The sequence below is a fragment of the Falco naumanni genome, chromosome 2 (assembly GCF_017639655.2).
Source record: "Falco naumanni isolate bFalNau1 chromosome 2, bFalNau1.pat, whole genome shotgun sequence".
Taxonomy (NCBI): domain Eukaryota; kingdom Metazoa; phylum Chordata; class Aves; order Falconiformes; family Falconidae; genus Falco; species Falco naumanni.
In genome coordinates, this window is record NC_054055.1 from 59,582,402 (window position 1) to 59,609,344 (window position 26,943).

Consider the following 26,943-nt stretch of genomic DNA (forward strand, 5'->3'; position numbering starts at 1 on the left):
AAGTCTAAGTCCTATAGCAAAACACTGAAATATTTGGCCCCAGCAAGCCGTAGAGGGTACAGAAGGCATGATAGTCTTGAAAGATGCAGAAAAGCTTTTTAAAGTTTTGTGCCAGTAGTGAATAAGGTGATAAAATATGATCTTAAATTGTCAAAAACAAAGATTCACATTATACTTCAGGAAAGTCTTCCTAAGAGTACAGACAATGAAGCAGTGCAACAGATTGCCTGGAAGGACTGTAAAGTGTTTCACACTGGAAGGGGATGGCCTAGATTATCTTGACAAGATGACTTCAAGCCATATTTATCAGTAGTTTATAACTATGTTCTTCCTTAAACAATACATACATACTTGCACAAAAGCATACATAAAACAGGTAAACAGAACACCTCAAAACTAAAAATAGAAAACTTGAGAAATAAATTTGTCAAGTAGGAAAATTTACACTATCGTCTTTCCAATTTTCATCCCTTTAAAGCCAAAGCCATTTATAAAAGTGTAAGCAGGGTATGGGCAAAATTAAGGGATTTTCCAAATATGAAACTACCTAGTCAGCATAGTCCTCACAGTATAAAAAAATCATCAACTTTTATTTGATTAGGACAGCTTGGGCTTCAGCCAGTAATAAAGTTGTAAAAAAACCTCCCTTTTTCTTTAAAGAAAAGCAAATTAACAGAAATTATCAAATTCACATATGCATAGCTTGTACTTATATACCACAAATTAAGTGAATCTAATTATACAATAACTGCTGAACTGCTATACTCTTGTGATTTTTGTAATGATTTCAGGAGCAAGCAGGGCAGGCTACATAATATCTGCAAGTAAAATATCAATGAATGTATATAATAAAATAGCATAATTACACAGAAAAGAGCTACTGCATTACATACCTTTTAACCTCATACAAAGATGCATCACAATATGGAGATTTACAAAATATCAATAAACTTGCTGGTTACAACCCTGTTTATAACATTCCTAATTTGAGGAAGCTTATTCAACATTTTGTGGCAAAGCTGCTATGTCTTACCCAGTACTTTAAAAATTAGTAATCAGCTTTCAATTGATATTAAACCTAACTTCTGGCTGCTGTACCAAGAGGTGTTATATACCTATTTCTAGACAAAAGCAATGTATCAGCAACAAGCCTATTAGCAGTCTTTGATCTTTAAAACACAGCATTCAGAATAACATTGATGAAATACAGGACTGCAACTCAAGACACTGGAGTTTGATCCCTGTTTTTTCAACCAGCTTTGCAGGCAGCCCTAGACAAACTATTTCACCTGTCTTTGCCGGCTTGCACCCACCGTTAAAAACACAGTGGCCTCATTCATTAAGCACTCTGAACCCTATTTAAGTCATCTACCCACTTCAGCTTGCCTAAGGCATTGCAACTACTTCTCCCAGGGAACCTGGAAGGTAGCTAGAATAACAGCCTTCAATGCCACAAATAATTTTGCGTGTCAGGATAAGAAGGTGATTTCAATCTGAGGCATAATTCTTCTGGTGATACACCTATCCCACGCTCCCTGCCAAACCATCTCAAACTAGAAAACTTGTGTGTGGATGTTTCTAGTGTGATCTCAGTCAATGGTATGGCAGTATGCTAGTAACTTAAAAATCTAAAGGTTGTCTGAGAGATCAGACAGGGTTTATCCTTTGAGATGTACTGAATAGAAAATCTATATAAAAGGTAGGTGCTATCAGTACTGCTATTCAGCTAGCAGTACTGCTACAACTGGTATGCCTCTGAATCCCAGAGGGAACAAAATGGAGCTTGGCTGAAATCAGTTTTTTTCTCCCTTTCTCATGAGGAAAAAAGGAAGGACACAAATGACAGTTTTTATTCAGAAAGTACTTGGTATCAAGGAGTACCTGTTGTAACAGAACCCTGAGACTATTTCTTGTAACTGTCTCGCTGTGTATATTCAGGAACCTGAGAATCTACTGATGTGATTTCAGCTGCAAAGGCTTTCAACTTTCAAAAAAAAAATCTTTTTGGATTGCAGTCATTTAGTCATTAAACCTTTTTATCACCTTCAAGTTCAGCTGCAGCCAGGATAATAGTCTGGAGCTCAAGTCAGGAAAAATGAAGGAGAAAAAAAAAAAAAGCAAAAAAAAAAAAGCTTGTCAGAGAGATGCATCAGAAAGAACATAGCCTGCAGGCATGCTTTAACATTTGAAGGGACTTCCCTACCTGTGCTGAAATGAAAATTTACAGCTGCAGGCTCCCATTGGATCTTTGTTTGTTAAATAAATGTGAGATAACCACAATTTTCTGACAGGGTAATTGCATATTTTACATTTGTATATGAACCTTGCCACAGTTGTCCATGCTCTTCCCACCTTTCCTGAATTACTGTTCTACACTTGTTTCCCCATGGGGATTCCACAACACATTGCAGCTAGCGGAGAATGTGTTCTCCTGGTGACTCTGCAGTGTTTTTCACAGAACACAAACTGTACCTGCATTGCAAAATCTGCCTGACTCCCAATTGGTTTTTTGGGTGATGTTCTGATTTACACAGTTTGGATTAAGATTGCCGCACATACACATGATCTCATTTTCTCTTCCCCTTTCTCTTTAGTACCAACATGATTATCAAAGTAATTCTGGGTGGGGTTTTTTGCATGGGAATTACTACTAAAATTAGACAAATAGGATGAGTTTTATACTTTAGAATGAATCATAAATAAACCACAGAAACTAGTCACTGCATTTGCATATTGGTGGCAATCAACAGTTAACTCTTCCTAAATAAAGACATTGTTTTAAAGGTATTTAAATCCTGGGATCCCAGGCAATGTAAAAATAGATAATAACTTCATCATTTAAAAGTGAATTGCACAGCTTCTCTTTCTGGCATGTGGTCTACTTGAGCAGAATATTGATTGCACTTGATATCTTGTCAGTACAGACATGAGCTATCTGTTCTATTCATTTCATAAACAGTTTTAAATGGATACTGAAATGGATTTTACCAGTAAGACAGACCTATCTCATTAAAGCCACTGTAGCCCAGCTCTTGCCTGCTTAGTCCCAGATCTTCAAGGTCCATGCATTTAAATCCAGGTGGGCACTGATAACCTTCTTCCAGCTCTCTGGAACAGTGGGTGTCTGGGATAGCTAAATTATTCCAGGTTACGTTTCTGTGAAAAATACAAAATTAAGACGTTACATAAACTCAGGCCACAGCAAAACTAAATACTTGAAAGAGAGAGGACTAAAGTAAAAAGTACATCGGCTCTCATTTTTGCTATCTGATGTTCTTTGATATATGTTATTTTTATTAATTAGGCACTTACAGTAAATGGCAAGCTAACAGTCTCCTGAGACTTCAGCCTTATATAATGATAGTACATATACTAACTGCAGAAGTTTCATACTAATGCCTAGAGACCCCATCAAAAATGGAGACACTCCAAGACACAGAGGAGTTAACATTCAGCAACTCCAACTGCTCTTGAATGCAATTTGGACACTTACTGCTTCAGGCTTCTTTGCAAATCCTAGGAATGTGTTCAATTGCAGTCAATACTGTGACTTTGACTTCCACAGACATTACCTGAGCTAGCTTTGACACTCTTTAAAAGGGTCACTGTGGATGACTTGTCAGCCACCTGAGTATGTTTTCAGCTTCTTGCATCTTGGTCAGGCCGGGTTTCCACCACAGATGGATAGTCACAGTCTCAGACAAGAAGTTAAATCATTACATGTTTAGTGCAATTAGTATTTAGGACAGAAACAGATTTAATTCACATTTAGGTCAGTCCAGTAATGATTTGGTAGAACAGGTGAAAAAATCTGAACTGGCTTGAACTGGTTCAAACTGATTTATGTTGGGGAAAACAGAAAGGTCATAAAGCAAGGGGCAGCACTGCAACACAGTGTGTTGGCCTGTTGGCCGTTTTTTACTGTTGACAGAGGCTGAGTATCACTAGTCTTCGCAGCTCCTCTGGCGCCTGGGACTGAGCTGCTAGAGGCTCTCTCATGGTGCACTGCTATGGGAATACAGGTAGGTCCAGCACTAAGAAACATAGCAGCTAAAAGGAGAGGGAGGGCAAGTTTGTAGCTCCCTATCCTGTTAAATCTGTGTCTGTGACACGTATCCGTAAAGATGGGTATCCATGTATTCCCCAAATTGGGTAAGGAGCTCAGGCAGTTTACTCCCCGCAAGCATTTACAGCACCCAGTTAATAATCACAATACATAGTCCTTTGCCAAAACCAGACACCGGTCACCTCATTTCCCCAGACATACTTTAAGAAGCAGACTTAGCAAACTGCCCCCTCCATCCTGAGCAGGTCTCTGTTTGGGTCTACAAAGCAACACAGCACAGCATTACAGTGCAGAATGTCATGCTACTTGTGCTATCGGAGTCAGCTGGGTAAACCAAAGAGAAGAAATGTAATATGGCATAGCTCCAACTGCGCTGAACAGGCACAAGCAACATCCATTTTTTTCCTTGCTTGTACTCTCTCAACCAGCAAATGAAAATCCTGATTTTTGGTTCAGTCCTAGGGCAATTTCAAATCTGACTTGAAAAGCTAATCACGGTGAGTTCTGGTCTGAGAAAAAATCAGTCAATAGCATTTTCCATTCATGCTCAGGCTGATTTTGTCACAGCACAGACTTTTGATATAGAAACACCTAAAATGAATTTCTGAAAGTTACAAAGATGATCTTGTAGTATTCACCCTATTATCCTGAGGCTTCAGACCAGTGCCTTAAAATTCATCAATTTAATTAACCTTGCTTGTCTACAGAAAAGGTAAAACATTTCAGTCTGCCCTTTAGTATCATTCATATCTTATTTTTCATCTGAAAGTCCTCTTCTTTTAATCTAACTCACAGATGCATTTTGACAACTAAATTGGGTGAACAGAAGCTTTAATTATTTTTCTTGCTTTTATGCACTCCATGCGATAGCAATAGATTAGTCTAAATCTGTCAGTGTGAAACTAATGCTTCCTACAAAATTTTTCCTAGGCAATTATAAATGCAGAGAAATAACTGTAGTTGCACCCATCCTGTAGTCATTTCTTCATGATAACCAAGAGCCATACATTTCTCCATGGATGCACACACAGACATGTACAGTTCCAGCTGAAGTTTTAGAGAACATCCTGAAATTTAGCTACATGCATAACTAGAAAGACAGACAGATAGACAAGCATACCTGTACTCATTTCACTTCTTGTCAGCATGCTCAGCACATGTCACTCAAAGATTTAAAAATTAATCTGGGCACCTTAATTCTTTTATACTCGAGTATCCTAATTCATACCTGGTTGTATGCTTTAAGTACATTAGATTTATGATACTGCCATCTAAATGCCATTCTAATATATAGGATTATCATAAGACAACATTTTATGAATATTTGCAGAAATGAAAATTAATTCATTGGCTCAAGCAGATTCAGAACCCCAGCTACTGGTAGCTAATGAATTTTGCATTATGGTTTGCATTATAAAAACCCTCAGATCTAAGAGACTAGCTGTGTGACGTTATATTATTAAAAGTATTGCTGGCTCAATCGCTACAATGCAAAGCACTTAGAATAAGTGCTTCATTTAAACGTAGGTAATTTTTATATCACATCAAACATACTCCTGAAGAATTAAAGCTGCCTCCATGTACTAAGTATAATTGAGGCTAAAAAGGAAGAATCTGTGCTTACAGTAACTGTACCGATAGAGATAGAGGCCTTTTCTGGACTAATGTAACTAGGCAATTTGTGTTCTGCCTCAGGACAATAATTAAGCATAGACTAGTCTACATGGACTAAACAACAGTAGGTATCTAGTCTAGAAGTGGCTAGAATATTATCAGATGTTTTCAATATAAGAGGTTTTAAATATTTTTATTCTTTCATAGGCCATATTCAACATCAACTAAGCACTGAGATACTGATTCAGCACATAACTAGTTTTAAGCATCTCAAAAGTTTGATTAGATGTGCTTAAATATCTTGCTGAATGGGATGCCTTGATAAAATTACAAATTCTTTCAACACGACCAAAGAAATAATTCATCCCAATAGACCAACTGAGTATTACTATGCAGAGATTCAATGTGTATGGAGTACAGCATCAACCCAACAGGTGAGCTGAGAAATTAGTTCTGCACAGGAATGCAATGGATGCAGAAAGAGATAATTGACTACACATTGCTTGGTAAGAATCCTTCAACAGTAAGACTGTTGCAAAAGACTAAGATTGTTGCAGTAGTGTTACTCTGACATGTTTTTAACTTTCTGACTACATACATACATAAATGTACACCATAGGAAGAACCTGAATTTATGTGCCTTGGCAGTACACATGCCTGTTTTCCACGGTATCTGTAGCAAAACTGGTCTTTCAACCACTATGTGCTCATGTGAGCACAATCCCTCCTTGAGCATCATCTCTTTATTAGTACCATTATTCTATGAGAGGTTTTGACAACTTAATAGACAAATTACCCAAGGTAGCTCCTATCTTCCTCTTTTCTATTAGCTTGACTTTCTCTGCTGAAAATAGAAACTGAGAAAAAATGTTTTTTTTTTAATTCTGATATTCTATTAATTTTCTAAGATATCACCAGAAAGCTATTCAAAATTACCAATCCATTCATGTAGTTTCCAGATCCAGAAGATTACAGAAAAAATAAGAAGGATATCTATTGATAAGGTATTAAAAAAATATTCCAAATTGTCAATTAGGTAAAGAAATCAGTAACTAAAAATTAATTAGCTGGAGCTGAAGGAGTTCCTGTATTAGTTGAAAGGAATCCTACGTCTGTCTCCGCACTAAAACCAGGCACTGCAGAGCTCCTGACTAAAGAACTACTGAATTGGTAAAAATACCACAGCACACATAAAATATGGCTGGTGGATCATGAAGCAAGTAGCCCCTGTACAGCCTCCAAACAGGGAGCATTAACCGGGATCTCAAAGAAACTGGCACTGGATTCTGTGCTATCCATTTGCATCAGTGACCAGGGGGACTGTGTGAATCCTGCTTCATTGAAATCACACAAAGCATATGCTGAAGGATGACAAAAGCCTTTGAGAACAGAGAAAGATTATGTAGTTCTGAAGAGCTTAAAGGTTACTCTCAGTCACTGTGATTTAATGTCAGGTAATGAATTCAGGAAGTGATAGAACCTAAATGCAAAATGGACACCGTTGTATAGAAAGTACTAATATAGAAATAGGCTTGCATCAGATGATTGGTAAGAGATAGATTTCTCTTTAAGATATCAAGTTTTTCTAGTTTCCTCTTCTGCTAGATGAATTTAGATGTCCAACTCTGAGCATGCAATCCATACCTATACATTTTTCTAAAAGATGCTTCTGATTTGCCATATTGCCAGAACACAGCCAAAAGCACCCACCGAGTTAGAATTTAGCAATTAATCTAAAATAAATCCAGGGGACAGCACAGAGCTCCATGCTGCAGAGAAGTTCCTGAAGCTCAAATTAAATTGATTCTTGGCCAGGATTACTCAGTAAACATCTTCTGATGAAGTCAATACTGTGGTTCTACATGGACTTTAGACAAGTTACCCCATGAGTATTATTAATGCTCCTTTCTTACATTGTAGGTGAATGATAACTAATTAATTTGACTTTATTCTGAAAACCAGGCTGATCTGCTTCGCTGAAACACTTTTACTGCACCATTCCAGACAATTACTATAGCCCATGAACATTTTTTTAAGCTTTCAATTCTATATTATAACTGTATTTTATGAAATGAAATGCAATTTACAAGCTGAATTCACAGTGGGAAAACAAGATCAGCTGTGTTATGAGCACCCTGATTTTAACAATGTTTTTGGAGCTTTCTTTGAAGTTCCAAAATGTAAGTACACAATACGTAGAGACTGGCAGATAAATGATAATGGAACCTCTCAGGTAACACATCTTGTATAGCAAATACCAATTTCTAGAGTAGCAAATACTAACTACTTTCTTGCTAATTTCTTACTAATACACTTAAACATAAAAAAGAACAGATTTTCATATCAAATGCAGAATAACCTCTATTCAGTCACAAACACTTTGCACTCTAGATTTAAAGCTCCCTCCTGCAATTGAGTCCATGCAAATACCCAAGACTTGTAATTCAATTTGATTCTCCTCACACAGATTGCTAGTGCCATTTGGGATGCCTGATGCTAACCCTCTTAACATTTAGATGCTGATCTAGGAGGTCAGAGGTCTCTGTAGGTCCTGTGCCACACCTGAGAGCCCTGTGTCATGCCTGAGTGTCTTGGGTAAATTAGTTGTTTTAAGTAGCACTAAATGCCTACACATGGATAACCGCATTAGGCCCTTCAAGTTAAAATGACAGTTCCCATGGTCAGTAAGTCATCAGCCTTAGTTTGCTTTCCCCTTATACCACTGTACAGTTTTAGAGCACAGAGCCTCATTTTCCAATCCAGAGACTTTCCCTGAAGAAAATTTACAGAAATTAAAAAGGAAAAAAAAAGAAAGGAAAAAAAAAAAAGAGATGCCTGACATATACATGAGTAATATACCAATAAAAATCAGGAAATCTGAGATGTTCCTGTGAGGACATTATACTGGTAACATTGTGCAGAAGGGAAGTTTTAAATAACTTTTCTGTTTAGAATGTGTCCTCTTAAAAGTTCAGATAGCTTATGTGAACAACTATACAGCTGCCAATGTCATTAGGTAGTTAAAAACATTCTTTTCATATTCCAAGACTTCAGAGACTCTTGAAATTTAAAAGATAGGAAGCCTAGATGGAAAAGTGCTTGCTTTTTATCTCACTCCTCGTAAAAAGTAAAAGGCAGAAAAAGGGTTAACATTTATTTGTCACTTGGTAATCATGAAAGCAGTCTAAGCACCTGGGCAAATCTTCTTTCATTTGTCCTTTTAAAAGTCTTTTATTCCCAAATCTGTATCTTAATTCTTACTGTGCCAATCCAATCAAGTCTGTTTTCTCCAGTGGGAAGCTCTGAACACAACTCCTATTAACAGCTGGTTCCTAGACTACTTCCTTATACTACTGCTTTTTTTACAGAAAGACCTAACAATAACAACAGCTGTTCCTGCACAGTTGTTAGAATAATAATATTGTGTTATAATAATTATAAGGATTTTGTTTCTATCATGAATTTTTTATTGATTATTTTCATAATTATTACCACATTATGACCTCATCTTAACAAGGGAGATATTAATATATAAATCAGTAATACTGGTATTTCTAAAACTTGCAGTAGCAGTTTATCATTATTATTGGGTATATTTTTTTCTAAGTGTACAGACTGTCATCTAACTTGCCTGCCACTGAGGTCAGACGCATATATATCTGTTAACTTTGGTGAAAAAGAGTCATACTGTAACTGAGTTAGAATCATAATAGATTCATAGGATGGTTTGGGGTTGGAAGGGACCTTATATATCACATAGTTCCAACACCCCGCCATGGGCAGGGACACTTTCCACTAGACCAGGGTGCTCAAAGCCCCATCCCACCTGGCCTTGAACACTTCCAGGGATGGGGCATCCACAGCTTCTCTGGGCAAACTGTTCCAGTGCCTCACCACCCTCACAGTAAAGAATTTCTTTCTAGTATCTAATCTAAACCCACCCTCTTTCAGTTTAAAGCCATTACCCCTTGTCCTACCACTACATGTCCTTCTGAAAAGTCCCTCCCCAGCTTTTTGGTAGGCCCCCTGTAGGTACTGGAAGGTGCTATAAGGTCTCTCTGGAGCCTTCTCTTCTCCAGGCTGAACAACCGCAGCTTTCTCAGCCTGTCTTCATAGGAGAGGTGCTCCAGCCCTCTGATCATCTTCATGGGCCTCCTCTGGACTCACTCCAACAGGTCCACGTCACTCTTCTGTTGGGGGCCCCAGAGCTGAACACAGTGCTCCAGGTGGGGTCTCACAGGAGCAGAGGGGGAGAATCACCTTCCTTGACCTGCTGGCCACACTGCTTCTGATGCAGCCCAGGGCACGCTTGGCTTTCTGGGCTGCAAGTGCACATTGCTGGGCCATCCTGAGCTTCTCCTCAACCAGCACTTCCAGGGCTTTCTCCTCAAGGCTGCTCTCAATCCATTCTCTGTCCAGCCTGTGTTTGTGCTTGGGATTGCCCCAACCCATGTGCAGGACCTTGCACTTGGCCTTGTTGAACTTTATGAGGTTTGCATGGGCCCACCTCTCAAGCCTGTCAAGGCCCCTCTGGATGGTGTCCCTTCCCTCCAGGGTATTGACTGTACCACACAGCTTGGTGTCGCCAGCAAACTTGCTGAGTGTGCACTCAATCCCACTGTCCATGTCACCGACAAAGATGTTAAAGAGTACTGTTCCCAATACTGACCCTGAGGAATGCCGCTCGTCACTGGTCTCCACTTGGATAACGAGCCATTGACTGCAACTCTTTTGAGTGTGACCATCCAGCTGATTCCATATCCACTGGGTGGTCCATCCCATGTCTCTCCAATTTAGAGTCAAGGTGTCATGCGGCACAATGTCACATGCTTTGTGCAAGTCCAGGTATTATTTCCATTGATCTGTCTTTTAATTTGTACAGAATGAGATTGCAACTTAGGACAATGCTGCTGCCAGAGTCATTACAGGTTGCAGATAATCTAGTAACAGTATCATCCAAAATCACTGGTGATAGTCAAATTTCAGAGAGTATGTCTGTGGCTTAAGAATTACAAATATGTCTAGGAATAATTCTTCCTTTGGTATTTTATGATCTTGGCATTCCCCAGGGTCATTTTTAAATGTAATGTTTTACTTTTAGACAAACTTAGGTCTAAAGTCATTATGTACCATACTTACAGAATCAGTTTCCTGGTTTTAATCTAGCAAAAAAATCTGTTTTATCTTTCAAACTGTCAGTGTGAAAACTTCATCCATATTTAATGTTTCTCATAATTACATCTGTAATTATAACTATAAAGCTTTCAAACCTTTCCAGTAACAGATTGTCTCTAATATGTATTTGTTATTTTTATCACGTTAAAAGATAAGATAGGGCATGCTTAAAGGACTCATGACTTTAGGAACACAACAAACAAAGCTTAATGTTTGGCAACATCCCATATTTTACATTTTAACTTGGCAAACACAGATTTCACTACCCAAGAATTAGTAACTGAAGAGAATATCAAATAGCATCTGCTAGGGATAATTATATTCAAATCAACAGGCCAAAATAACTGAGGGCATCTCTCATCTCTTCTATTGATTTTTAATAAATCTTGAAATAGGAGAGAAGTTCCAGAAGAATGCTAATGTGCCATTAATTTTTAAAGAACAATCAGCACAACTGGTTTGCCTGACATCAACCAAGACAAAAGAAAGAGTGAGCTGATACAAAATCTGATTGCTAAAGAGTGAAAGCATGAATGTCGTTAAAGGCAGGGAGTACGGATTTAGCGAAAATAATTCTCATCATACCAACATGATTTTAGTAAGGTTAGAGATTTGTCCAATAAAACTGCCTAGTTTAAACTTTGTAAAGCAATTCATTCAATAACACATGACTGATTAAAAATTTGGCAATACATAACATCAATAAAGCACATGCTAAATGGGCTGAAAACTGATTAACTGACATGTCAGTAAAATACTTGCCAGGGAAACCATTATCATGATCTACTGTAATCAATGAGGGAGAAACAGGTATAAAATCAAGAGTAAGGATAGAATCGTAAGTAATAGTGAGGACAGGGCAGTCTGACAAGTTATCAGGATCATTTGGTTGCCTGGATCCAATAAAACAAAATGTGCTTTAATACAGCCAAATGCAGTTATAGAGGTAGGATCACTGAAGGCAAACCCTATGGCCTATGGAATAAAAGGGATAATGGAAATACTGTATTATTGCCTACAGAAATTACGTGACAGTTTGAAATGCGAGGATAGAATAGGGCATCCTCCCATATTTGTCCCAATAACTGGGAAGAAAGAGCCAGTGCTTTCCCAGACTGTACAAGCAGAACAATAATAAATTAATGTCCCTCTCTGTATGACACTCATGCAAATTATGATTAATATTACATATAGGGCTTTTGCTTGTACTTTTTTAAGTATTTGAAAAATTGAGGAAATCATACAAAAACATGAAAATGAGAACACTGAAGAACATGCTTTGCAGTAAGAGACTTAAAGAGCTAAATAATGTTAGTTTATTAAAAAGAAAGGTGCCTCAATTGCTGTGTGTAAGTGGATTCACACAGAGAAAATACCAAGAATTAAGGTTCTGTGTAATGTAGCATTAAAAAGTATAACAAGAATAGAAAGCTAACAGTTGAAGCCAGACAAATTAAGATAATGAATTAGGAACATTATTTTTTACCACTGAAATAATTTTTGGTATAAACAAAAAGTTCCCTTGCTTATGAATTGGTCTTCTGCCAACTAATCTGGAGTCAAATGCAAGCTATAAGGTTTCATAGAGGGGAAACAATACGAAGTCTGACTAGATGATCCAATTTTTTCTTCTGACTTTAAATTCAATATATAGATACTGTAAAAATTTACTACTGCTAATATATTGTCTTTCAATATACTTGCATCAAGGAACATAGGTTTTTGTATCTTACTATTCAGTTCAGATCTTTTAGTCATTATTTATATGTTCAGTTTCAGGTTTTAGTATTGGGGGTTTTGACAGTTTTCACAGTCCTCTAGTGTCTAACATTGAGCCTTTGTGAGCAGAACTTGGAGATTCTTACGTTTTTGGTCAGGTTTTCAAGAAGAAAATCATTTACATGCTTACTCAACAAATAAATCAAGTACTGGTCTTAGTCTCTCTCTCCTCCCACTGATACTTAGTAATAAGGCATGATTAAATCAGACTGCCTATTACATAAGGCAGTAATACTACATCAAGTTTGATTTGATTTTGATTGTAGCTCTTCTTCATTCCATACATGACCTAAGTTATGGTCTACAAAATGTGCCTTTGACCTACCATCTATTCCTACTCCCTGCACAGGAATTTTGAAGAGGTTCAATTAAATCACCAACCTTATTTCACACTTGGGGATGCAAAAATTCAAAGACCCAGCATCCCTTAGCTGAATCACTTGAAGGTGCTGCACAATAAAAGGCTGCAGCTCTGGTGTCCTGACCTATCCACCTCATTTTAGGCAATGAAAGCAAAGAGAAATACATCTCCAGAGGTCTGGAGTTTGGCGGGTTCAGCCACTCCAGAAGCACCTTTCTCTCTCTGCTAGCCATAGAGGGAATTCAAGGAATTTAGGTTGGGAACACAGATGCTAACATCAAAACCAGATGACTCTGTACTCACGGCTGATCGCTTATGTCGCACAAAGCCAATGCTGTCAATGTCCAAATGAAAACAGGATGCTTGCAGCTACTTAAAAGTTTTGACAATCTGTGGGTTTGATCACTAGTTACTGGCATTAGAGGAAATTAAAATCAAATCACTCTGTCATTACCCTGCAGAGTAACAAAGCCACAGAAGTTAACTACAGAAAAATGAGTAAAAGAAGAAATCTTTCCTATGGACAGTGCTGGAATGTACATCGAGGCACTAGAAAGCAAAGCTCCAAGAAAAAAATTTTCAGAAGTTCCAGTATCGATTTGTTCTTAAAGTAGTGCACATGATCAGTACTAGTTTGAGATTTTGTCAAATACCACATGGCATAACAACTCTATGACAGTCCAGTTTTGTGACTGCTACAATCAGTCATGAAGGAGCTGAATTCAAATAGCAATTGCATATGTATGATAATTCAAGACTTGTTTCACAGGAATCAAACCAACATAAATGAATGGCATTTGCACAATGGAGAAGGCTGTCACTGTAAGTGCTAATACATGGGAAATAAACAGTAAGAGTTAAAAACAAATCTAGCTAGCTTGCCCAAATCTGCATTTCACCGAGGTGTATCACATTAGACTTATTTACACATTAAGTGATCTCACACCTATAGTACCTATTACAATCCAATAAAGTATTTCCTTAGAGAATTTAAAAGAAACTGAAAAATGCCTCAGTTGTCTTTTAAATTGCAAGGACATGAAATTAAATATATGAAAAAAACTAATCTGAAAACTGCATCCATTTTGATTTTAAAGTATGTTCAGGATCACTTAAAAAAAATTGTTTGCATATCAGACTTACCTGGAATAAATATAGAAAAATTCCTTCTAAGTAGTTGTCTACCAACTATAGGAAAAACACAAAGTCACTAAACTGGACTGTAGGAATTGAAAATCATAAGCCTGAAGTTCAGCTGGGAATCACTTCCATCATAGCTCACAAGCACTTTTGGACCCATCACCCACACCAGCAGAGTTAGCTATCAGTGAGCAGGGGAGGTTTTCAAGGCTCTCCCTATGCGACCGCCACACCACACAGTTTTATCTGAACAAACTTTCTGTTTAGGCACCAGACAGGGTAATCCTCAGTATCATAAAAATACTGCCCTGAATCCAAATCTGAACTATATGCAAAACAAATTCCTTCCTAAAGCTTGCGTTGCAGAGACCATACACAAGATACCACCACCAAATGCATTGATACAGGCCAGTCACTAATCTAACACCTGAAGTGGCAGGAGATACAGCTCTTAGCATAGCAAAAGAAAGGGGCTGCTATCACTGAACACCTAAGAAAAAAATTTCAACATCATCCAGCTAGCTCCGAATGGAAACTATTTAGCATCTTATGACTGGCTGTTTGACTGGCCAGTTCCATTCGGTGGAACTGGCTGTTGCATCATTGTACCTAAGAGAAAGCAACTTGATCACTATTTTATCTGGTGAAAGGGTTTCACTGACAGCGTATTAAAGAGAATAATACTGTTAAAATACGCAGCTTTAGACCTCCAGGTAAGATCAAATGATTTTGTTGATAAAAGATTTGAAATATTCCTGGGGCTCTAAGAAACCCAAATGTAAGAGCCCAAACTGGTCTAGCCTTCAAGCCTATAGGCTACATCTAGCCCAAGAGAGAAAACTAAATGAGCCACTGATAGTCTGTAACCACAGCTTTTTCTTCAAATACCAGCTGAAGAGCCCTTCTCATTAACCTGCCAGGTAGGAGGTGTATAATGCCTCTATGTTGTCTGATACTACAATTTATACATTTTAACAAGAGCATAATTCTGTTGATCTCTGTTCATCCATTATGCTCCCAAATAATTTTATGAACTATCTCCTAAACAGTCATTCACAATGTTGTATTTATACAGCTCATTTTTACTAAGTGTGGTATATTTCCCTGCTGACTTTCATCCAATTTTTTCAGAGCCTGTCTTCAATTTCTCAAGGTAATTTTCATCCTAATATTGCCTTCCAAAATGTCTGCAGTCCCTCTCAACCTCATGTCATCCTCAGTGCAGTAAGTATATTCTATCTGCCACCATCCAGAATGTTAATGAAAACTCCAATAGCACATTCTGGCAATGAGCCATTAATATCAACTCGCTGACTATGTTTTCCAGGCAGTTTTGCAACTATTCAATGATTATTTCCACCTTAACCACCTTTCTCCTGCCACCTTACAAAAAAGCCCTGCAAGGCTGTTACAAAGCCTTCCAAAAATAAAGATACCATCCACTCTTCTCTCCAATTCACATGGCTGTTACCCTGTCATAGATAATTATATTGGTTTGACATGGTTTATTCTTGACAAATCCATATTAGCTGCTACTTACTTCTTTGTTATCTTCCAGCGGCTTACAAATTTTTGTTTGTTTATTCACTGTAGAATTCTTTCAGAGATTGAAGTTAAGCTTACCGGTATTCCAGCTGTAACTCCCTGGCTTTTCTTGCCCTGTCTCATCCCTTCCTCCTTTTTAAACTGCTGTTTCCCTGCCTCCCAGCTCCTCACCCACCCTCCACAAGCTCTCAGAAATAATGAAATAGCTGAGATGATAGCTTCAGTCTGCTCACAAGCACCTCAGGATGAATATTCCAGCATTTCCCAGACCTTTTTGAATTGCAGTAATCCAAAGGACTGGGACAGGAATCAAATGGAGATGTCACATTCAGCTTCCAGAAAGCAGTACAAAAATGAACAGTCACCTGGTTTTCAAAATAACATACCAGACAGATCACTCACCGAAACAGAGCTGAAGCCTCTTTTAGAACTTCTTACTATTTCCTGTAACTGCTTGCATATCTAGAAGTGACCCTCGCAGCATGTCCAGGCTAAGGGAGATGCTCAGTGATAACTGCTGTCTAACCTGTAAATGTCAGGGCATCCACAGCCTTCTCCATTGGTTGTCTGGCTTCTTGCAATACAAAGAACAGAACTTCCCAGCTTCCCTTCTGTTCAATAAAGTAAACAGCACCCAATCATCCATCTGGTAGATTCAGTGGAGATCACTGGTAGAATTCTGTTTGTCTAATGATATCTGGCCTTTCCTTTAATTTTATAATATATTGGAGGATGTCCTGACTTTTGGCATCCTGGCCTCCTGCAGGTCTCCTGTGGAAAGTTCAGTACTCACCAGGCCTCAATTCTGTACACCGATTATAAGGTAAAAATCTTGTGGATAAATATAAAACTTTCCCTACAGCAAAAAGGAGATGTGGTAGTTAAGTTATTCAATGTTTACTGTATAAATACAAATTCTTGTATTTATAGTCAGCCAATTTCACAAGAATCCATAAAATCCACTCCAACTTACTCAAAAGGACTTATTAGCCAAATGAAAGAAAGCCTATAAAGGTTGGCAGGCTGAGCAGAAGTTCAATAAACTTTGATGTCTCCACTGGGACAAAGCATTGTGTAAACCTGAACGGTTCCAAATCTTAATACAGGTAAGCATGTGTCATTACTGAGCCACCATACAGTGAGGCTATTGAGTTCCCATCACTTTATCCTAGACCTTCACTAAAAGGTCACCTTCTCGCTCAAAATGGAGCTAGACAAGCAAAAACACTGGAAAGCCTGTGTGAAATGATCAAGAGCCTAACAGCTTTGGATAACTGTCTATACAGCAATTGCAGACAAAATTAGGATTTTTGCTCAGAAATCACATGCCCTCTGAAAGTGAGGAGAGCCCTACTCCTGCCTGTATATCACTTCCCTTCAGTACCAATACTGGCCATCACCTCAGCACTCTCTCCCACTCTTTTGACAGGATCCCATGTGGACTGAATTACTTCCCTTTTAGACTGATGCTGTCTTTTTCTTGATTTTGGTTGGGGTCTAAACAACATCTGACCTGGAAAAGTAGTATTTCTTCCATTTCTCCTCTCCTTGAGGAGTTTATACTAGAGACACAGCATCATTAAGAGAGATTGTGAATAAAACCCAAGGGCATATTAAAGAAGTGCTGGCTGTTCAACTAGTACCAATAAATTAATATGCTCTGTTAGAGAAGTCCTGTTACATTGATTTTTCAGTCATGATCTTTGATTTCTTCCCTTTCTTAGAAATCCAATTACTCATTCTTATTTTCCCATTGCTGATGTAAGACAGTATCTCGAATCCCTTTTGTTCTTTTTAATCATATTTATTTCCTCTATTAGATATTGCAGTGAACTTTCAGCTCCAGAGTCTTTGAAGCTGTTTTCTGACATTTTTGGGTCCTATCAATGGACAGATGGAAAGATGGCCAAGAACCCATTAGATCTTTCTATTACTTGGTAATTATTTTTCTTATCTATTTTCCTGGGCAGTTCCTACTTTAAAAAAGAAAACTGGCAAAGAAGGATTTAAAATTGACTGCCATGGTGACAGGGCAGACAGGTCTACAGAAATACCCAGTCTATACCTTACTGCAAGCATTAAGAAAAGGCCCTTAAAGAATTACTTTGGAAGAAGAAATAGGTAAGTATTCCATTTTATGGCAGTTAGCCATATTAGCATTCTTTCTTTTGGTGAGGTTTCCCTTCCCTTAGCTCCAGTGCAGACTGAGAATTATAAAAGGAGAATTTACTGTCGTGGAATAAATATAATCTAATCGTGTATTTTTGTGTAGTCAAACACGTTGTGTAACAAAAATAAAGAAAACCCTCAGCAGCTAGTGTGTGAGGATTCCAACAGTCAGAACAATGGTTTGGAAATAATTTCTCTCCTGTCATTGTGGAAGTAACTTTTTGTATACTAGAGGAGTAAATTACAATAGATTGGGGAACACAACCTGTTTTCACCATATTTGTCCAATTCTTTGAAATTAACCTCAGCTATAACAAAACACCCTGTCAAACTGCTTATAATGTATGGGCTTAATTAGATAATTGGAATATATATATATTACATTCCAACCATACTGCGTGTCTTTCAAACAACTGAAGAAGATCCATACTAAGGAAATCTATGTAATAAACAACTTATTGGCAGTAAATTTATACTAGTTGTACAAATCATCAGGGAAAAGCTGTGACAGCATAGTGGTAAAAAGATCAGTAATAATCACAAGAGAATACCGAGTGAGAAAATTGTCTAGGAAGACAACAGTGTTCCCCGTAGGGATAAAAAGTCTGGCAAAATAAAGAAGGTTATAAGAATGAGAGGAAAAAAGATTTATCATCAAACAACAGAAAAAACACACTTTTCAGCCTTTGGAAGGAAGTCAGATTTTGCTGGTTTCACAGACAGAACGAAAAACTCAGACTGCAGTTAGCTCACTTCAGTATTTCTGTTTGTCAGAGTTAACATTAGAAAATTACTGAGGAGGTGGAGAGACAGGAGGTCAGGCAGTGTGGGTGTAAAGAAGGATGGAAAGATAAAAGAACTTGCAGCAGTCAAAGAGGCAATGAGTGTCTGATGAGGCCGACACGTCCTTTCAAATAAAAAAAGAATAGCAAGATTTTAAGACGCCGTTTTCAAAAGACACTTCCCTCCCTTATAATAATAATTCAGAAGGCAGTAGACTTTAAAAGAGTGGTTTCTAAAATTTCTGAAATAGATGAAGTCTTGACCTCAATAATAAGATTTTAACCTTGCCACTTGCCATAGAATACTGCATAATATGAGGCAAATCACCTAAAATTAAAATTCTCACAGGTGGCCACTAATTGGATGCTTTTCATTTTCTAATCTTGACTTGGGAGCCTGGGATCTGGTTTGCAGAAATACTAAGTATTTACAGCTGTGGATCATTGAAGACTGAAGTTATTTAAGGCCAACTACAGCCAACTTTGGCCACTCTCCATTGCCTGGAACAGAACCACCTCAGACATACAGACAGATTAAACTTCCGAGAGGAATGTTAAATCCTCATTATAAAGCTGAGAAACTGAACCTCAAAGACAAAAGTAAAATTTGTCTAGGCAATTTTCATGCTTTTGTGCTCTACTACATCTCAGCTATTAAACTCTCCTGGATACTGAAGCGGTATGTCACCTCCTTTCTAACTACTTTTTGGACCAATGTCTGCCTCTAAATTGTCCTCTTTTGACACCAGAACTGTTATTTCTTTCTATTTGTTTTCCCAACTCATGGTGTTATTTCTTATAAATTCTGCAGCCAGCTCTGTGAAGGTCAGCCCTAACCCATGTGAAGAGGGTACAGCCTAACTCCACCCAGAGCTTCTGCACTGCATTCTTCAAAAACTAGAAAAGGATTGGATATGTTTAAGTGTTCACAAGATATAACAATCAGTATTACAGACAAGAAGAGAAAATAAGTGTTTTCAGAGCAGGAGTCAGTAGTATGCCAAAAGTAAGGTTTAAGTCCACGTGTCAAGCAACAATGGAAAAAATACGTTGTTCTTTGCATGAGCATTATTCATCAGAATAAATCAGGCGGCACCTTTAGGGGAAAAGTGTTTTACAACGTAACTGTAGTCCTCATACACAACCATGGGAGCCATTTAAAGTTACAAGTCTGGTTTGGAGATGACAAAAGTGATTGATTACTTTCTGAAGGTGCCTATCCCAGGTACCTAAAAAGTCATTTAAATTAGTTTTCTAATTTTTAAACAGCTAAATATATATATACTTGATGCTACTGAAAGGAAAAGGAGTTACGGCTTGACATTCAACCTCATGTCTAAAATTTCCTTAATTCTGCATACTTGACTTTTTCAACATTAATCCACTTGAGACAGGTTTTTATTTTTATGTACTGTATATTTGTCCCTTTTAAGCTTTTCCTGTATTTCAGCCTTTAAAAAACCTAAAATTGAGGTGTTTCCATAAACTTTTTTTTTTAATAATGCAGTATTCAAAGAGCAACCCATCACATGTAGATGAAGTAGACAAAAATTTTATGGGAAACCTTGAGTTTATAAACTTAACTTTGCATATTGCAAACATTATTATATCCCAATACAGCTTTTCTGCTGATTTCAGGGAAAACCTGTATTCAGTGACACAAGCAATTATATGATGCCCAGTCTTTCCTGTGTTGTGTATTCCACTTCTTTTCTCAAACAACATAGGCAAATCACAGAATCACAGATCTTTTCATTACCACAAACAATTTTTTGACAAAGATTTTTTTTCCCCCATGTCTATGGGAAACTGTAAAAAAAATCTGTGCTGTAAAGATTTTCTCTTTAAAAAAAAAAGTCAGAATGAAATACAAAATTTCCAGTTTAGGTGACGATCAACCCCATATTTTACTATAGCATTGATTAAATAAATAAGAAAATACCCAAAAGTATTTTTTTTTCATTTAACAAAATATCACATAATGCCTAGCATATTCTCAAATAATTTTGTAACCTCTTTTGTATCTGGCGCTTTTAATAACCTCATTTTATATCTGATGGCTTATAGGCCATAGTTTAGAAAAATCTTTAACACAGAGATTTGCAATAGTAAGACTTTTTATTCAGCACAGTAGCAGATTAAGCAGTGTTTTGCTTACTTATAATGTCTACTCTATTTTATGTTCTGACAAATTCAATACAGGAATAAAAAGATCCAATTTTGATGAAAGCAAAGGCTACAGCTTCAGAGCTAACATTGCCCTATCCAAAGAAACAGGGACAAAATGAAGAAATAGATACAATGGACTCTCACAATGTAATGGTGATGGAGCATACGGTCAAGCCCTCAATTCAACAGAATGTGTGAGTGCACACTTATCTGTGATTTTATGAGCCATCCCAGTGACAAGAGGGTATACTATACTTCGAGTTAATCTTGTGTTTAAGTATGTGCTGAATCAAAAACTTGATCACCAGTGTTAACATATTAATCGTAAATATTTTCCAAAGGCTGGGTAAAAACACTTTAAATCTGAACACAAGGTCCCAGCAACCTCTTAATCCAGAAAGGGTGTGAGATTATAGGGGTAGTTCCACCCTATACTTTAGGTTTGATCCCACATCCAGATGTTCTGAACAGCAAAAGCTGATGAATCATCAGTGACCCAAATAAGCCACAAGTGGCAATGCTCCACTTATTGTGGTTTAACCCCAGCTGGCAGCCCAGCACCACGCAGCCACTCACTCACTCCCCCTCACCCAGAGGGATGGGGAGGAGGATCAGAAAGGAACATAAAACTCGAGGGCTGAGATAAGAACAGTTTAATAGGTAAAGCAAAAGCTGTGCACAAAAGCAAAGCAAAGCAAGGAATTTATTCACCACTTCCCATGGTCAGGCAGGTGTTCAGCCATCCCCAGGAAAGCCGGGCTCCGTTCATGTGTAACGGTTACTCGGGAAGACAAACACCATCATGCCAAATGTCCCCCCCTTCCTTCTTCTTCCCTCAGTTTATATACTCAGCATGATGCCATATGGTATGGAATATCCCTTTGGCTAGTTTGGGTCACCTGTCCTGGCTGCGTTCCCTCCCAATGTCCCGTGCCCCTCCAGCCCTCTGGCTGGCAGGGCCTGAGAAACTGAAAAGTCCTTGATTTGGTATAAACATCACCCAGCAACAACCAAACCCACCCGTGTGCCATCAACATTGTTCTCAAAAACACAGCACTGTATTAACTACTAAGAAGAAAGTTAACTCCATCCCAGCTGAAACCAGGACACTCCTCTTAAGGCCTCCTCTGCTCTCTTGCTCTCCCAGCGCCCCCACCCCCCGTCACTCACACCCCTAACTCAGACTGCAGTCAAATGCCACAATTTGCAATCTTGCTGTCACAGTTAAAATTTGTATTTTTCATAATTCCTAACATTTTTCTTTCCCATACTTACCTTAGTATATTTTGGTGCACAGCTTTTAGTCTATTAAATCCATTTTACACCCACTGACACTAACTACAATTTTACGTATGCAATGAAAGAACAGTGCCACAACATGCCTGCAAAGGCTAACTCACCCTGGCTGCGTGTCATCAGTCACGCAATGGTATGTAAAAGTTCCAAACATCTGCACTCCCAGGATCCCATACAGGAGGAGAAAGAACAGAAGGAAAATTGAAACGCTCCAGATTTGCTCTCCGGAACGCCTGGCAAAAAGATAAATATGACACTGAATGCACAGGCAATGTGAAGCCTCCTTTGAAAATCTCCAGAATAGAAAATATGCTTACATAGAGAAAGTAGTATTTCATGCTGCAGAAAATTTGTTCTTAAAATTGATCTCTTACTCTGTGCAGAGATAGAAAAGGGAGCCCTGATTTTTTAAAACCTTTAAGTTACGGTAATTAAACCAGCTGTAAACTACAAAGGGTGAAACAAAAAAAAACCAAATAAAATGTATAAAGTCTACCTTTCGTAAAACAGTATCTAATGACTTAAATAGACAGGATATGATGATGAAGTAAAGTTGATACCAAATAAGACCAAAAAACTTTTCCACATTACATGGCTTTTGACATTACGCACTGTACCAAACATACTTATGTGTGTTTGCTTCCATGTAAGCATCTCTGTACATATACCAATAAAGGTGCACTTGTAACTGTAATGGTTAGGGCACACGCTCAAGTACTTTTATTTACGAATACTACCCTGCTAAGAGTGTTCACCTTCATTCTTAAGTGCCCACGTTAATGGGAGCAGAATTTACTGCCACTGGTTGAAAATTGCTGGCTACAGTTATCAGCAAAATGCTTTAAGATTTATTTAAATATTTTACAGTTTTGATAACTTTTTAGGCAATTCAATGATTCCTTAAATATGGAAAATAGCAAGAATTTTTTGGCCAAAACTAAAACTCAGGAAGAAAATGCCCATTAAGTGTGCAGGGTCATTTTCTGAGCTGTGTAGTAACCCGTCTAAGTCAAAATTGAACATTTCTCTGCTATTCTTTGGGTAACAGCCTTACTTACTTCAAGATATTTGTTATCCTAGTTCTTGGCAGCTCAAAACGAAAATATATCCGGAATGCTCGAATCATAATGAGTGGTCGTGGAATCCGTAACATGCCCCAAGGTGACATCTGGTCAACTATTTCAGCAATTTCAAACACCTACAAACAAAAGAATCAGGAGGTTTTCTTGATGACCCTGTCCTGTTGCTGTATTCATTTACAGAACTTTTAAAACTATGAATACTATGTATGATTTTTGTTTTCATTTTCAATCTTCTCTTGGTTTATTTCATGGTTCATTTTAACTATATTTTTAAAAGAAAAGTCTTAGTAAATCCTTTAATCCATTCCTAAGTTACCCTAATGAAATTCCAAAAATATACTCTGCCTGTGTTCGTAACGCTTCTGTCTCAAACAGCTCAAGAAGGCTGTGCAAGCTGGTGCCAGCTGCCTGCTTCTGTGCTAGTCCTACCCCACAAGTTTCCAAAAACTTCATTTAAAAGTAATTCACATTTCCAAATACAAAAAACAGCATGTTAGTGTTGCACACCACTATTTTCTTTTTGCTATAATGTAAAGGTACATATACACCGACTGCCTTATGAGTTGTACATGCTTATAAATTCTCCATTTAATTCCAAGTCCATGTGAAAACTGTACATGTTCTTCTAGACTCCACTTACAAATTTCAGCCAAGCCACAGAGCAAGGAACCATTTCCTTAATATTTTGACAGGTTAGGCACTCCATAAAGACTATTTCGCTTAATGATTGGGTGAAAATGTCTTGGTTTAATCCCTGTCTCTTACTCTCTGAGAGAAACTGTGTAATCTAATATTTGCTCGAAGTACTAAGAAAAGGGAGGGGGAACCTGGAACTTGTCTGTAATGATCAACCTTCACTCTACATGTATACATGATGTACCAAAGTTACTCCTGGGTATAAAGCAGAAAATTACAAGGTGTTTTAAATTTCTCAGAAGTGGGTAAGTTATGCCTAACAGCAATCACTATAGCACTTTTACAATCCTTGTACTATTGCAGGCCCAGTCTCACAGTCTTCAAACTGTTCTTACCCAAACAACTGGCTATGGTTATGGACTGATTGGTTTGCAGGACAAAATTTGACCTGTACCTTAATACTCTACACTTTTTTGCAACATGTCCAAGTTCCCTTCTTTATGAAAATTTAATCAATTTGTTTCCAAATGTCTTTATTATTATTATTTTTCCCATTGTGCTTTAATTTGAATTTTGGAAAAGGTCATGTTAGATGTGGGCCATATTACATGAAACCCCTCCACTCACCACACCTATACACCTACAGCATGACAAGCATCTACTATTGGAATCATTCTGCCTGTAGTTGTCTAAGCTAGTCACCATGGCATCCTACTAGACTCAATGGAAGGAGATGAGCACAACTGTCATATAGAGTAAGAGATTTAATAGCTCTTTGAAGATCCTTCTCTCTCCTTTTGACTATGCAGTGGGTTTATGGTAAGAAGCTTCAGATTAATGTATAAGTTCTCAATAAGAAAAATTAATCAAGATAACTTCTACTACTAATATAGATATGCCGCAATGTGCAATTACGCAGTTACTCAATTCAGCACAGTATTTTAAAAATAATTTGACCCATGTACAGCTATACTTCCACAACTTGTAATTATTTAGTTGTACCACACGTTTTTCACAATTAAGGAACTATTCATTGAAAGAGGTAAGTGAAATAACTACCTGTAAAACCAGTGACACCCAAAGACAGAAGACCATAAATCCATCAAACACACACCAACGATCCTTTACATAGGAGCTATCACCCTAAAAGAGAAAAAAAGCTAAGAGGTTAATTGTTGTTGGTTTACTGTCAGGATTTACAAATATCACAACCACATCCATCTTCTCTATACCGCTTTTAAAATGCCACTTTTGAAAGACTCGAACAGCCCAGTATCTGGACTAGAATATGCTGGAAACATATAAACACATCTTCTGGGTGAATAAATGGTACCTTCTTTCTTGTACGGTACTTCTCCTCAGCTTATATAAAAAAGAACCTACAAAGAAACCTATTATTTCCATTTTGATGTAAATCAAAAAAGGGGAAAAAAAAAAAAAGAGCACTGGACTGACTTTGCCACTGTATCACCCATTACAAAACACTTACATAGGAAGATAAGTGTAAAATGCTAGCTATCTAGTATTGTGCCATTCAATTACTTCAATATTGCTCAACAGCTTAAATCAAATCAGTATCACTGTACATTCATTTTTTCATATGTTTTCCATCATTTTTCATGCTCTAGCAAAGGCTTGCCATTTCAAAAACACTAGACAGTAACTGCCATCTCATCACAGTGCAGGCTTTCAAGTTTCTTTGGACGTTTCCTGAGCAACACTTTACCATCTCAAAGTGATCATTCTTTAGACTTCATTAATAGTATATATGGTGAGCTTCTCAACTTTTATGTTACTGGCACTCCATGAACTGTCAAGCACAAGGATTCAGAGCATAACTTTGCACTACTGAATAAAAGAAATTCAGGGAAGAAAACTGAGCACTGGATCTTTGATGACCCATATGCCTTCCTGCTTGTTTTCCAGGTCTGCTTTAGGCTTCTTCAACGAGCTCTCTAACACCTGAGCATGATCGTGGTGATAAGTCCACTCCAAAGACCACTCCTAAAAGGAGTATGTAGAAGGTTGCATCCAAGCTCAGTTTTCTCTGCACTACGCTATTCTCAGGCACTGCTCCAGTTTGCATGCTTCCATCTCCTCACGTCTCACACCATCCCCATTGACATACAACACAGGCCCTCCACTGCAAGCTATAAAAACACTTCTTTGGTGGGATGCCAATGCCTCGCGCTTTACTTTAACTACTGAACTGAAAAAAAAAATATCCACATTTATTAGGTAGGTTACAGCTGAGAGTTAGTTTGATGTACCACCCACATGGAGCATAGAGGAAGTTGGGGACCAAATGCATATAGATAGATGCAGCTTGTTGAAAGGCAGACTAGACAAGACTAGACTTAAGGGAAGTGCATACCCTGGTTTCAAGTAAAAATGTATGCAGAGACACAGGCAGTGCATCTTGGGGCACATAAACACCCCTTTCCGAACAAGGTTTCTCCCAGCCGACTGGATATACCCTCCCCTGCCTTATACATTGTCTTGTTCCTTTTCTCTGTTTAGTGTTCTTCCAGATACAAACTACAGTGTTTGATATCCACTTTTCACAGGTATAACTGAGGAAAAAAAGTACTGTCACATCTCAAGAATTTTGAAGACATTACTGGACTTTGGCCTGTTACCTGATTCCTGGCTTGATACACATTGTTTCTTATCTCAGCGACAGCTATTTCAGTCAACCTGTATTTGTTTTTAAATGTCTCAGCATTTTCCTTGATGCTGAAAGCACAGACAAGATGTTTTGGTTTAATTTAATATTTTCAATGACATACACTATCCTAAAAATGATTTATCATTCCTTGCAGTAGGTGACAGCAAGATATATTGTGTAAATAGAGACCAAATATGTTTTTTTAAAAAAAGCTTTATTTCACTTGCAAAATTTCTTCAGGACAGAAGTTAATAAAGCAAGGATATAAGGAAAATACAGCAAGTGATTTTCAAATCAGAAATAAAGGACAGAGAACTTCAATCCTATTTTCAGACAGAGGATTTTCTAACACAGAAGGATGTTAAAGTTCTCAATCCAAGAATTAAGGGGAGGAAGACGGCAAAACAGGGAAGCAACAGAACAACAAATTTGCATCATATTTTTAACGTCTCTTTCCTGAA

The 26,943-nt window shown here is 37.7% G+C and overlaps 1 protein-coding gene across 3 annotated transcripts in view; it reads right to left on the reverse strand.

Annotated features, from left to right (window-relative positions):
- The window catches only part of NALCN (sodium leak channel, non-selective), a 249,732-nt gene that overhangs the window by 191,719 nt on the left and 31,070 nt on the right, over nucleotides 1–26,943 (reverse strand). For all 3 annotated transcript variants that reach the window (XM_040584471.1, XM_040584468.1, XM_040584470.1), the window contains exons 4-7: nucleotides 24,874–24,957; nucleotides 23,155–23,294; nucleotides 22,201–22,329; nucleotides 3,002–3,156 (exon numbers count right to left, since the gene is read on the reverse strand). In XM_040584471.1, the coding sequence (XP_040440405.1) occupies nucleotides 3,002–3,156; nucleotides 22,201–22,329; nucleotides 23,155–23,294; nucleotides 24,874–24,957 (508 nt within the window). The remainder of the gene's footprint in view (nucleotides 1–3,001; nucleotides 3,157–22,200; nucleotides 22,330–23,154; nucleotides 23,295–24,873; nucleotides 24,958–26,943) is intronic.